Source organism: Microtus pennsylvanicus, chromosome 4, assembly GCF_037038515.1.
Source record: "Microtus pennsylvanicus isolate mMicPen1 chromosome 4, mMicPen1.hap1, whole genome shotgun sequence".
Lineage (NCBI taxonomy): Eukaryota > Metazoa > Chordata > Mammalia > Rodentia > Cricetidae > Microtus > Microtus pennsylvanicus.
This window is the reverse complement of record NC_134582.1, coordinates 13,223,576-13,235,641: the sequence shown is the minus strand read 5'-3', so window position 1 is coordinate 13,235,641 and position 12,066 is coordinate 13,223,576. Positions and strand designations below refer to the sequence as shown.

The window sequence follows — 12,066 nt, the reverse complement described above, 5'->3', positions numbered from 1 at the left end:
CAACTGTTAATTCCATGTGGGGTGAAGATACCCTTCAAAAGTTCTTCTGGGAGGAGGAGCATGATCCCAGATAAAAGCAGACAGGCAGGAAGATGGCTATAAGGCAAGAAACTTTAAATGAACACAAATCAAAATGGACAGTTTCTATATAAAAAGAATAAAGAAAAAATAAAAAAAAGAAGCATATTTGGTTTCAGAGTATCCAGAAGTACACGACACACAGCAGGTGGGCGAATGAGTGGTAGGCGGAGTTATGACGTCACTGCTCTCAGAACTGATGTCAGACTTGGTGACCCACTGCAATTGCCACTTAAATACTGATGAACCACACGTGTACAAACGTATAACTAATAAGCTAATGAAACACATACACAACGTGTGTGCTTTTCATTGATAATACCTCTGTGAGTGTATATGCTTCTTCTGCTGTGCACTCAGCCTGTGTTGTAGGATTACTTAATGCAAATATTATAGGCCTTTCATTGATAGAGGCCATGGCCGTGATTACGCCAGGAGTAAAAAGCCGGCCAGCACCTGCCACTCCTGCAATAAAGAAAGGAAAAGAGCCATCAGCACAGGCATAACAAACCGGTCCTCGCTAAGTTTCTATAGCACATTTACCGTAACAAAACCGCAGGTATCAGTACAAAGATAGATTCTGTATAATGATGAGAGAATACTATGGGGACAGTTTCAGATATGAAAAAAACAACGAAATGGTGACTTAAATATTTATTCTTTGGCATTCATAGTGAGCTCTAGGAAAAACTGTTAAACCTATGACCGTGTCCTCCATTCTGACAGCACAGGAGACAGTGCTGAGAGAGTCTACTCCACCGAGGGCCCAGAAACCTCCCAGGACCGTCGGAGGTCAGACAGCAGCTGCCTGGGGAAATGCCATGTCATTCAGTGGGCGTAGTTTCGGCTTCAGGGATCCTGACCCACAGGTTGAGAACCACTGCTCTAGAGAGAAACAATGAGTGGATACATTCTGGTTTCCATATTGGGTTTTGAGAGAAGTGAAGCAGAGAACCTTTTAAGATTTTTTCTCAAGCTAAAAAATAATGAGGGTTCTTACTCATAAAAAAGCACAGATATACTTTTCTGAGCGCAGGAACTCGTGAAGGTTTTACTTTTCAACATTAAACAGAATTCCTAAATGAACACTAGTAAAATACATGATTGTGAACTCCAATCTACAGCTATACAGGGAACAGCCTGTGTCTGTGCTGAGGATTCCTGGCTGTGTCAGCACAGATATCAGCTACATGAGCCTCACAAAACACCTGCAAAGTTTCACTTTGTTGCCAATGAAATGTCCACTCTGCACTGGATTTTCCTGGTACAGGCTGTCAAATGACCTTGGCCTTTTAAGGCTGCGTTCACAGTCAGCAACAACTCTGAAAGTAAAACACTGTGAAGGGCCAGGCATGCAGTCCCAGTGCCTTGGGAGGCTCAGGCAAGACAATCACTGAAGCCCACGTGTTCAAAGTCAGCCTACAGGAGAGCAAAACAGCTTTGGCTCTGTTTTCAGTTGAAGTTAAAATGTAAATTTAAAATTACATTTATCTATTTTGTGTCTATATGTGTATTGAAGGGGCACCATGCCATGGACAATCTGCAGGCCATGGTCCTCTCCTACTATATAGATCCTGGGGGCTCAATACACACTAAGAGATGTGTAGCAAGCCTTTACCTGTTGAGTCACCTTGCTGGCTCCCTTTCCAGATTTTTAGATAATGTTTCAATATGCAGCCTAAATTGGCCCTGAACTCATAATCTTGCCTCAGTCTCTACAGAGTGTCTAGAGCACAAATGCGCATCAACATAACTAGCTGAGCTGCTTTTTTTTTTTTTTTTTTTTGGTTTTTCGAGACAGGGTTTCTCTGTGGCTTTGGAGCTTGTCCTGGAACTAGCTCTTGTAGACCAGGCTGGTCTCAAACTCACAGAGATCCACCTGCTTCTGCCTCCTGAGTGCTGGGATTAAAGGTATGCACCACCACCTCCTGGTTTTAGCCTGAGCTTCTGTCTCTTAAAATTTTTATGTCCTGGGCAGTAGTAGCACACGCCTTTAATCCCAATACTTGGGAGGTAGAGGTTAGGTGGATCTCTGTGAGTTCAAGGCCAGCATGGTCTAGAGTGACTTCCAAGACAGCCAAAGCTACACAGTGAAACCCTGTCTCAAATGAAAATAATAAAGTAAAATAAAATTTTTATGCACAGTCACCAAAAATATTACTCTGAGTCAGCCTTTTTTATGTGCAGGGTTCTGCATACACAGATTCAATTAAGGTACATTTTCAATGTAGGCTGGAAATGCCAAAGGAAATAGACTGAGCGTGTACTGAGCATGTGCAGACCTCTGTGTCTCACTATACAGCTGAAGAGCTCTTACACGGCATTTACACAGTTTAAGTGGGGTGTGTACAAGTTATGAACAAGTCCTGCATCTCTTAACATGGGGGAGGTAGGTGCAGCAGGTTTGGGTTTGTCCAGTGGGCCTTGACACCAGTCCCCTAACCCACTAAGAGACCACTGCATATGCTAAGAACAAAGTAAAATACATCAACTTACTTTAGCAATCTTACATGGCAGTTATGGCAGGCAGCTAAGTAACAGGATTATTTATCAACAGCTTCGCTTACCAATTATAACTGAAGGCTTAAGTTCATTTACTGCATCTTCAAAAGTTCCAGGTATGTTCCCTGGGACACAGTGAGCAAACGGTTCCTGGTTACTATCTATGCTAGCAGCCCGCCCCTGAATCAAAAGATAAAATACAATATCAGTAAGTGCATATTAAAGATAATCTGGACATGAGCTATCAATTAGATAAATTTTGTCATTTCTATTTATTTTTCTCTTCAACCTTTATTTTCTAATGTTAACTTCAGAGTCCAAAAACACAGCCCATCAAATTACATTAGAACATAATAAGCTTTGCTGTCTCTCACAAAACCTCATTCCTTCTATGAAGTCCTCCTAAATTCAATATTCACAATGAAGAATCTTTAGTATTTCAGAAATGTAATACAGCAATATAGCAAATTTGCCCACCAAAAGGGGACACCACAGCCTATCAAATTTATGAACAATCACACTAAAAGAGTTTATTTTTGGTAGTAGGAACAGAACCCAGGGCTTTGAACATACTACTCAAATGCTCTACTGCTGGGGCAAACTCCCCAGCTCCCCTCCCCCTTTAAGACAGGGTCTTGTATGGCCTAGCTTTGGCTGGTCTCACTCACTACATAGCTTAAGCCCTGCCCAGCCATCTCCAAGTAGCAAAGTTTAAGAGCCCAGAGTACAGGCTTCACTGCCTTGGCATCAACAGCTCTGGAGAGTGGCATTTAGCAGGGAACACACAGCGTAGCCAAATGGATGACAGGGTTAGGATCACTGGAAGAGACTGAAAACCCAAGACCCACAGGTCAAGCTACTTTATACATTCTAAAAACCAAAACAACAACAAAACATTGAGGGTACAGGCGAGCAGGGAGTCTCTCCTGTGTGGAGGGAGCATTGCACTACCAACACTACGGTCACTTTAGACTCGGCTTTGATGAAACCAGTACTACAGAGTGAAGCACTGAACTGTATACCTGCAGAAATGTACTCCGCTCCAGGTAAAAATGTGATGTTCAAAACATACATTCTACATGGACCAGCAAACACTGCGGCTACGGCCCCTTTGTAACCACAGATAAAATAATTCAGAGTCTAAGCTGTATACTCAGGGAGCACTCTTCAGTATGGATTCTGTCTCCATCTCTTTGAAACTGATGGCTTTGAAAAACAACAAAATCTTACTTTAAAAAATTTTTTTTATGGTGATATGCAAGATATTCGTCAGTATTGCTATAGGATAGGGTCATTTCAGGTTCCCTATCCTCAGCTGCCCAAGGAACTAACTGGGGACATCGCCTTGGGCTCCTGGGAGCCACTCTAGGTTCAAGTCTCTTGCCAACCCTAAGGTGGCTCCCTTAACTAAGAATTGTGCTTTCGTGCTCCCCTATCCAACCTTCCTTTATCCCAATCATCCTTTTTCCCCAAGTTCCCCCCATCCTCCTCTTCTCCCTTTTCTCTCCCCATCTTGCATATCACCATAGAACCTTCATCTGGTGATGGATGGAGATAGAGACAGAGACCCACACTGGAGCACTGGACTGAGCTCCCAAGGTCCCAATGAGGAGCAGAAGGAGGGAGAACATGAGCAAAGAAGTCGGGACTACGAGGGGTGCACCCACCCACTGAGTCTGTGGAGCTGATCTATTGGGAGCTCACCAAGGCCAGCTGGACTGTGACTGAAAAAGCATGGGATAAAACCGGACTCTTTGAACATGGCGAACAATGAGGGATGATGAGAAGCCAAGGACAATGGCACGGGGTTTTGATCCTTCTTAATGTGCTGGCTTTGTGGGAGCCTAGCCAGTTTGGATGTTCACCTTCCTAGATATGGACGGAGGGGGGAGAACCTAGGACTTACCACAGGGCAGGGAACCCTGAGTGCTCTTTGGACTGGAGAGGGAGGGGGAGAGGAGTGGGGGAGGGGGAGAAGGGTGGGAGGAGGGGGAGGGAAATGGAGGATGGGAGGAGGCGGAAACTTGTTTTTTTTCCTTTTCTCAATAAAAAAAATAATAATAAAAAAATAAAAAAATATTTTTTTTTTTTTGAGACAGGGTTTCTCTGTAGCTTTGGAGCCTGTCCTGGAACTAGCTCTTGTAGACCACACTGGCCTCAAACTCACGGAGATCCACCTGCCTCTGTCTCCTGAGTGCTGGGATTAAAGCATGCACCAACACCGCCTGGCAGCAAAAGCTTTGACATTAAAAAAATTAGTCTTCTCAAGAGCAGCAAATGCTCGTAACTGCTGAGCCCTCTATGATCATTTTAAATTTGTTTCTATGATTATAAAATTTCATAAGGAAAACAAAACAAACCAACTTCCTCTCCCCAAAAAGGGACAGGATTTTTGAAAGGACTAACGACAACAGCACATGCAATGTTACCCTAATACCTGGTTACTGACACCAGTGAAGGAAAAAGGACCAGGACTAGAGCCATGCACATGTCCTATACATGTAAATGTACGTAAAGATAACATGCTTAGTACACGTAAATGGGAAAGAACTGTCCTGCCACTTGATTATGATGAAAACATGGGAAAATAAAGTAGTATTGTATACTGAATAGATGAAAATATGTCACATAATGTGAGACATACGATATCTATAGCTGATTAAAAACAGTACCCAATTTGAAGGAGTGCTGGCAAGCAGGCTCAGAGGTGCTAATATACGGGGAAGACCCTTACTATACATGAACTGACGCAGGGGATTATGACTTAAACGACATTACAACAAAACAGTTTCTGTTCAAATATTAGATGTATTGCTAACAGTTTAAACAGAATGTTGGGTCCCAACTCAAAACTGAGCTTTAGTGTTAGGGGTGTAGCCCAATGACAGAATGATTATGCTCGCCTGGCATGCTTAAGGCCTTGGGATCAATCCCCAGCACCACAAACATTTTAGTTTAAGAGAGTCAAATACAATCAGATATAGTAACTATTCCAAATCTCTTAAGAGCTTGAGAACACAGCAAGAGAGAGCAAGTCTGGTTTCAGCAGACAGATTATGATTTAAGTATGAAATAAGAGTCTTTATAGAAGACAGTGTCTGGTTAGCTGGAACTGCCAACTTCACACAGCAACCCAGAATCACTCGAGAAGAGTCTAAGTGAAGGGTACAAAGACCTAGTTGGCCTTTGGACACGCCTGGCAGGAGTCAGATGTGTGTGAAGGGTGTGCGTGTCTGCATGGATTGTCCGGACTGCCTCGAAGAAGGACGGAAACCTACCCTGAGTGTGGATGACTCCATGTCATGGGCTGGGCTTTGACAGTGCAGGGTAAGAGAAGCTAGCTGACAGCAAGCATGCATGCGTTTATTCTCTGCTCTCAACTGTGGCTGTGACACTTGACATTTCCGCCTTGAATTCCTCACAGTAAAGGATTCTAACCTGCAGCTGTCAGCCAACGCTCCCCAATGTTGCTTTTCATTGGGGTTATTTTATTACAGCCACAAAAGTGAAACCACGGCAGACAGCAGATGGGACAGTCTCTGTGGACAACACAGCAGAGGCTAGCTCCTGCACACTGCAGTAGGTAGTGAGATGCAAGACAACACCCCAGTCAGATGCCCTGTTGGTCCTCCAAGTTCTGCATCCTTACCTTAACTAGTAAGCCGTTTTTGTCAAACATCCAGACCTTCTTCCGTGCCTCCTCTTCTGAGAGGCCACTTTCCACCATAGACATGACTATAAGGTTTGCAATTCCAAGGGCGGCCTGTCCAGGAAGCACATGTTTAAAAGTCAAGCCTGGAGAATGAGGTGACGCTCAGCTGCTCTTTATGTAGGGATCATATTATTGGCCGTATCTGCGCTACCTTATCTTAGAAATCCCAAGTCTCTCTGAACAAATGACTTCTGAGAGATCATGATTCACACCATTTCTGCAAGCTCTAAACTCACTGTGATTGCTGTGACCATCAGTAAGCACCAACATGCTGTCTTACTTTCCTGTTTTCCTTGAGACCGTCTCTCTATATAGTTCTAGCTCTCCTGGAACACACTCTGTAGACCAGGCTGGCCTCAAACTCAGAGATCCACCTGCCCCTGCCTCCCAAGTGCAAAGGGATTAAAGGTGTGCACCACCAGCTCTGGTCAGTCTTACTTTACAGAAGGAAACAGGGTACTGGTTTTAAATTATAAAAGCTTTAAAAACTTACCTCTCCTGCTCCAAGAAATAAGATTTTGTGTTCTGAGACTGGTTTATTAATAACTTTTTGGGTCGCGAGAAGACCCGACAAAGCAACTGCAGCTGTCCCTGTGGGAAAACCCATGATTTTTACAATGTAACAAACAAAAGACATATTATAAACACTTAAAAAGTAGGGGGAAAAATCATTTCATTTTTGATTTACCTTGAATGTCGTCATTGAAAGTACAGTATTTTTCTCGATATTTTCTTAAGAACCTGAAGGCATTATGATTCCCAAAGTCTTCAAACTGGATGAGTGTGTTCCGTCCATATCTAGAATCAGTAAACCCTTTGATAATTGTGTTAAAAGCACCATGATTAGACAGACTTCCTGCTTACTAGTTCTACAATTAGTATCTGAAAGAAGAGATTATACTAGCCCAAGGCCATGACTTTCAGAGTTTGTCAAAGCCTAGAGCCAAATTGCAGACATCCTTTTTAATGAACGGAGGCACAAACAGGCCTATGGCCATTCCCTGTGTAAATACTGACCAAGGCCCAGGAGGGTGTCCAGAGCATAGGAGCACTAAGTGACCCCCTCAAAGGGATTCTTTCTTGCATTTCAGAGTAGACCTTCGAAATGGATGAGCCCCTTAAATAGCAATGACTGACAGCACAGGAAGGTACACTAAGTAAGCACTGGGACAGTGTGGTCAGGCGAGTTCATTTTGGTGAACAGTAGTTAAGAAGGGAAGGCAGAGAAGCTAAGGCAGGGAGATCACAGGTTTAAGGCCAGTCTAGAAAACACAAGAAGACAGACTCAAACAAATTAACCAAGGAAAGAAAAAGGCAGAAAAGACTGGAAAGGGAACTGCACTGGGTCTTCATCTCAGAAATAACTAATAAGAAGAGAAAAGTTAAACAAGGTACATTCTGGTGACCCTGAATTTTCAATGGCCAGAATATATGTTTCAGGGTTCACACTGCAGGACGAGGAGAAGCTGGCTCATGTTGAATCCCTGAAGGCTCTGGAGGACGAAGAACTCACAAAAGCCTCCATCTAGCAAAGGTAACCTACCAGAGGTGTGTGGCATGCCTGAGTGTGGGGACGTGAGAAAGACAGCAGCAGCTAGGAGTCCACAAAGACCCAGGAATCATGAAACAGATGCCATGGAAAACTAGAACAAACTGGAAAGTATGAGGCAGCCCAGCGTCAAGGCCGTCTGGGTGTCTAAGAAGACGCAGTAACACAGCATTGTACAGGAAGGAAAGTGAAGGAAGAAGGAACAGAGGGCAGGGTGTGGGCCGATAAGCAGTTCAGCTCTAAGTCTGTCATCATCTTTGCCTCTTGGAAGGAATCCGAGTATCTCCATGTGCCAGTTATTTTAAATGCTTAGCTAGAGTTTGGAAGATGGCTCTATGGGTAAAAGTGCTTGCCCAGCAAGTGTGAGGTCCTGAGTTCAAATACCAAGAACCCTCAAAAGAGTTGGACTCAGTGTGAGCATAAATAATCCAATACTTTTCAGGGAGGCAGAAAGCAGAGGCAGGAGGGTCTCTGGGAGTCTGTGAACTGGCCACAGCATAAAAAGGGTGCCATATGAGAGATTGTATAGTAGAAAAACAACAAGGACCCTGCTTTATGGCTGAGGGTAAAGACAGACACCAAAGGTTGTCTTCTGATCTCCACACACGGTTGCCATTGTACACACACCAGTACACACACAGAGAGAGGGGGGGGGAGGGAGACAGAAAAAGAACATGCTAGACCACAAAGATGAAGAATTTGGGTTTTAAGTTGTGGTAATAGAAAAACACTGAGAAATTTTCAGCAACAAAATATGTAAGGCAATACACATTTTTACAAGATTAATCCTAATGTTAGATGGGCATGAACTAGAGAGAAACCTGCTGGAGAAGGATTTAGAGGAATCCAGGCAAGGCGAAAGAAGGCTGGGGCGACAAGAGACACACTAATGAGGCATGCTGAATCTGAGCATGCTCTGACGGAAGGGCTGGTTGATGGAGGAGAGCCACAAACGGCACCAAGATTAAAGGTCTGGCAACGGGGTGAACGTTACTGCCATCGTTATCAGTTAGGAATAGGGAAGGCAGGCTGTTTGCAAAGGGAAAGAGTTCAATCTGAGGTAGAACAGGATGCAGTGACAGAATTTCTCAAGACAGGGTCTCCCAGCAGTTTGGTGTGCAGGGCCACACAGGTGGCTTCGTGAGTCACATGTATGGAGGACACACTTTACTGTATATGCAAGAACTGAGAGTCTAGCTCAGTCACACAGTGCTTGTCTAGTATGTTGTGAAGCCCTGAACTCATTCCCAGGACAGCCGTCCACAAGTATACGTGTGAACAGAGGATCCATTCAGGTGTAGTGCTTGCTAATCGGCCTGCAACCCGAGTTTAGCCCACAGAAAGGTAAACGAGAGACTCCTCAAAGGTGACCTCTGACCTCCATATGCACACAAAAACACATATGCACACACCCAGAAACAAACGAACTCCACAACTGAGCCCAAATAAGATGTCAAAGCTGAAGGAGGGCTCTGGCGGAGGGTGGGAATGAGCCCGGCCGTGGAAGGCTGAGGGAGGAACGCACGCGCTGTGAGAGCTTAGGAGAGGCGGAAGCAGACAGATTTCCTTCCAGATGTCAGGTAATCCCAGCCAGCAATGCAGAATAGAGGTCCCATCTGTGCCAGCACATGTCAGTGGGCATGAAAGAGTTCCCACAACTTAACCCTTCCCTTACAAGCTCCCAGGACATAAAAGGAAAAAGCAGAATGGTGCCCTCCACCCTGCAATAAGAGGTTCTTTCATATCCACCAGTTTCATAGGATACCTGTCAGTAATCGCCCTCATAAACTCATCAATCAGGTCGTCATACAGTTGGGAACGATCTCGTTTCTGATACAAGCCCATATAAAAGGGATCTTTTAGTAGTGCCTATATAAGAAAGCGAAGATTAAAAATAGTCTTTTATTATAATATTTATTTACATTAAGCATATAAAACTTTAATCATTTAAGAAACTTAATAGACTTGATCTAGTCTTATTTATATAAATATTAAAAGTTAAGTTTAAGACAAAGACTAACACCTAAAATGACAGGATCTCACCCCTTCAACAAACCATCTTCAAAGAGAGCTGTAGTTTTTTGTTTCTTTTAGAACAAGGGAGAACGGACGGGGTGTGTGTGGGGGTGCTACTCACTTTGTTATCAGTTCCCACGTCGATACACACAGGCAGGCATTTCTCGGGCTGTATTCCTGCACATGCTGTGTACAAACAAAGCTTCCCAACGGGGATCCCCATCCCATAGACACCCAGATCTCCAAGACCCAGAATTCTCTCTCCGTCAGTCACCACGACAGCCTTTGTTAGAAATAAAACAAAAAGCGCATCAGAAGCTGCCAAAGTGGGGCACGGAAGAAGTTCATCCTCAGAGAGGTGGGCTCTTCTGCTCTATTCCTCTCTCACTGCAGAAGCAGAATCCTTTCTATCTAATTCCAAACCTGACCCCATGGAGCAGGCTTGAGCTAGGACTTCTGCCTGTTATGAGGGATTAGAGGAGAGTTCCTAGACATGCTTCCCATCTGACTTTGTCCTGGGACTAGAATGAGGGGACAGAGGGATCAAGTATTCTTTGCATAGATTAAGTATTTTTTCCATAGACTGAAACATGGGAAAAGCAAATTAAAGTCCAAGATTACCAAAATAAAAAGTTTAAAAAATAAACAGCATGATCTATCAACTAGGGCAATCAAGAAAAGCCTTTGCAAAGTAAAGGAGAAAACAATCTAGATTTTAAAAAGTATATATAATATATAAATACATATATTATGAATGTAAATCATATATACGGATACCTACATATAAGTGTATAAGATGATATTGTAAAATTTAGTTATTTTACCGAATTTTTCCTAAATTATCTGAACTAATGATTTTGGAAGGATGGGGGAGGGGGAGGCAGTGTCAAATTTAGCACAAGCTGGCCTAGAATTCCCTATGTAGTAAAGGATGATCCAGTTCTTCTACTTTCACCTTGAAAGTGCAGAGACTGCGCAAGGCTGAACTCACGTAAAGGAGACATTCACAATGAAGGCAGCGAGATGACCGCAGAGACAAGCACAGTGCTACCCACAGGTCTTTAAAGAAGCTGTCCAATTTGCTTCATGAAAGAGTTACACTGACCATGGCTCGTATTTGCTACATTTTAAAATTCTTTTGATAGTGCAGTACTTGCCAAGGATCTACATCTACCTTAGTCAAAAAAGAGATGGACGGACAGACAGACAGACAGATATATATATATATATATATATATATATATATATATATATATATATATATATAGAGAGAGAGAGAGAGAGAGAGAGAGAGAGAGAGAGAACACAACGGCCCCTCTCCCACAGCCGACATTCCTATGCTGTTGCCTTTCCTTTTCTGAGCCAGGCTCTCATGGGTCTGCCTGCCTTTTCCTTCTAGTGTGGGGATTACAGGATTACAGGTCTGCACCACCACACTTGGGTGAGCATTCGCTTTCTCTACCAAGAAACTAAAGCTATGACCAAACTCACTCTTAACTGGTGCCAATGTCTCACTCAGAGCCAAGCACTGTCTCAGTGCCCCATCTCAGGACGGGTACAACCAGCACCTCCTCAGACACAGAGCAGACATCTGCACTTATATGTGTGTAAACAACTCAGAGCGACAAGGGGAACTTGTTCTTGGCAATCTAGAGTTAACTTACAAGGAAGAGAAGACATTGTGAGAAGGAGGGTGTGCTCTTTGTACCTTAACGTGGTTTTCTGGCCAGTTATCCACAATCGATCTGACATGACCTCTGTCTGAGATTGAAATAAACAACCCCCTGCAATAGGAAAACACATGACAGTTTTCTACGTTTTGTCCATGGGATAAAGACATTTTAATAGAGCACCAAGATATGGTTTAATTTCCAAGCGCTGATTTATTGCGAACATTCCAACTCTTTCAAATGATAATTATGTTGCTTATAGAATAACTGAACAAAGATTACTGTTAACTGATGTGATCCTTTTGCCAAAATGAAACATGTCCATATTGCATGGTCCAACCATCAAAGTGAAAAATAAAAGTAAAAATTCCTACATAGGCTACAATGAATTAATGATACAGCAACATGGAGAAGCCCTGCCCGTGCTGTGACGTCTCCCGTCAGTTCTCACCTGTGATGCACATGACAAGCACAGAGGAGCTTCTATGACCTAGCTGACACGGGGTGAGGTCTGTCTAGGCAGTACACCTGCCAACCTT

The 12,066-nt window shown here is 43.4% G+C and overlaps 1 protein-coding gene across 1 annotated transcript in view; it reads right to left on the bottom strand.

Moving 5' to 3' along the window:
- The window catches only part of Me2 (malic enzyme 2), a 42,585-nt gene that overhangs the window by 13,734 nt on the left and 16,785 nt on the right, over positions 1 to 12,066 (bottom strand). The window contains exons 5-12 of the mRNA XM_075968330.1: positions 11,566 to 11,641; positions 9,979 to 10,140; positions 9,607 to 9,710; positions 6,981 to 7,090; positions 6,786 to 6,883; positions 6,230 to 6,343; positions 2,646 to 2,760; positions 401 to 543 (exon numbers count right to left, since the gene is read on the bottom strand). Of these exons, the coding sequence (XP_075824445.1) occupies positions 401 to 543; positions 2,646 to 2,760; positions 6,230 to 6,343; positions 6,786 to 6,883; positions 6,981 to 7,090; positions 9,607 to 9,710; positions 9,979 to 10,140; positions 11,566 to 11,641 (922 nt within the window). The remainder of the gene's footprint in view (positions 1 to 400; positions 544 to 2,645; positions 2,761 to 6,229; positions 6,344 to 6,785; positions 6,884 to 6,980; positions 7,091 to 9,606; positions 9,711 to 9,978; positions 10,141 to 11,565; positions 11,642 to 12,066) is intronic.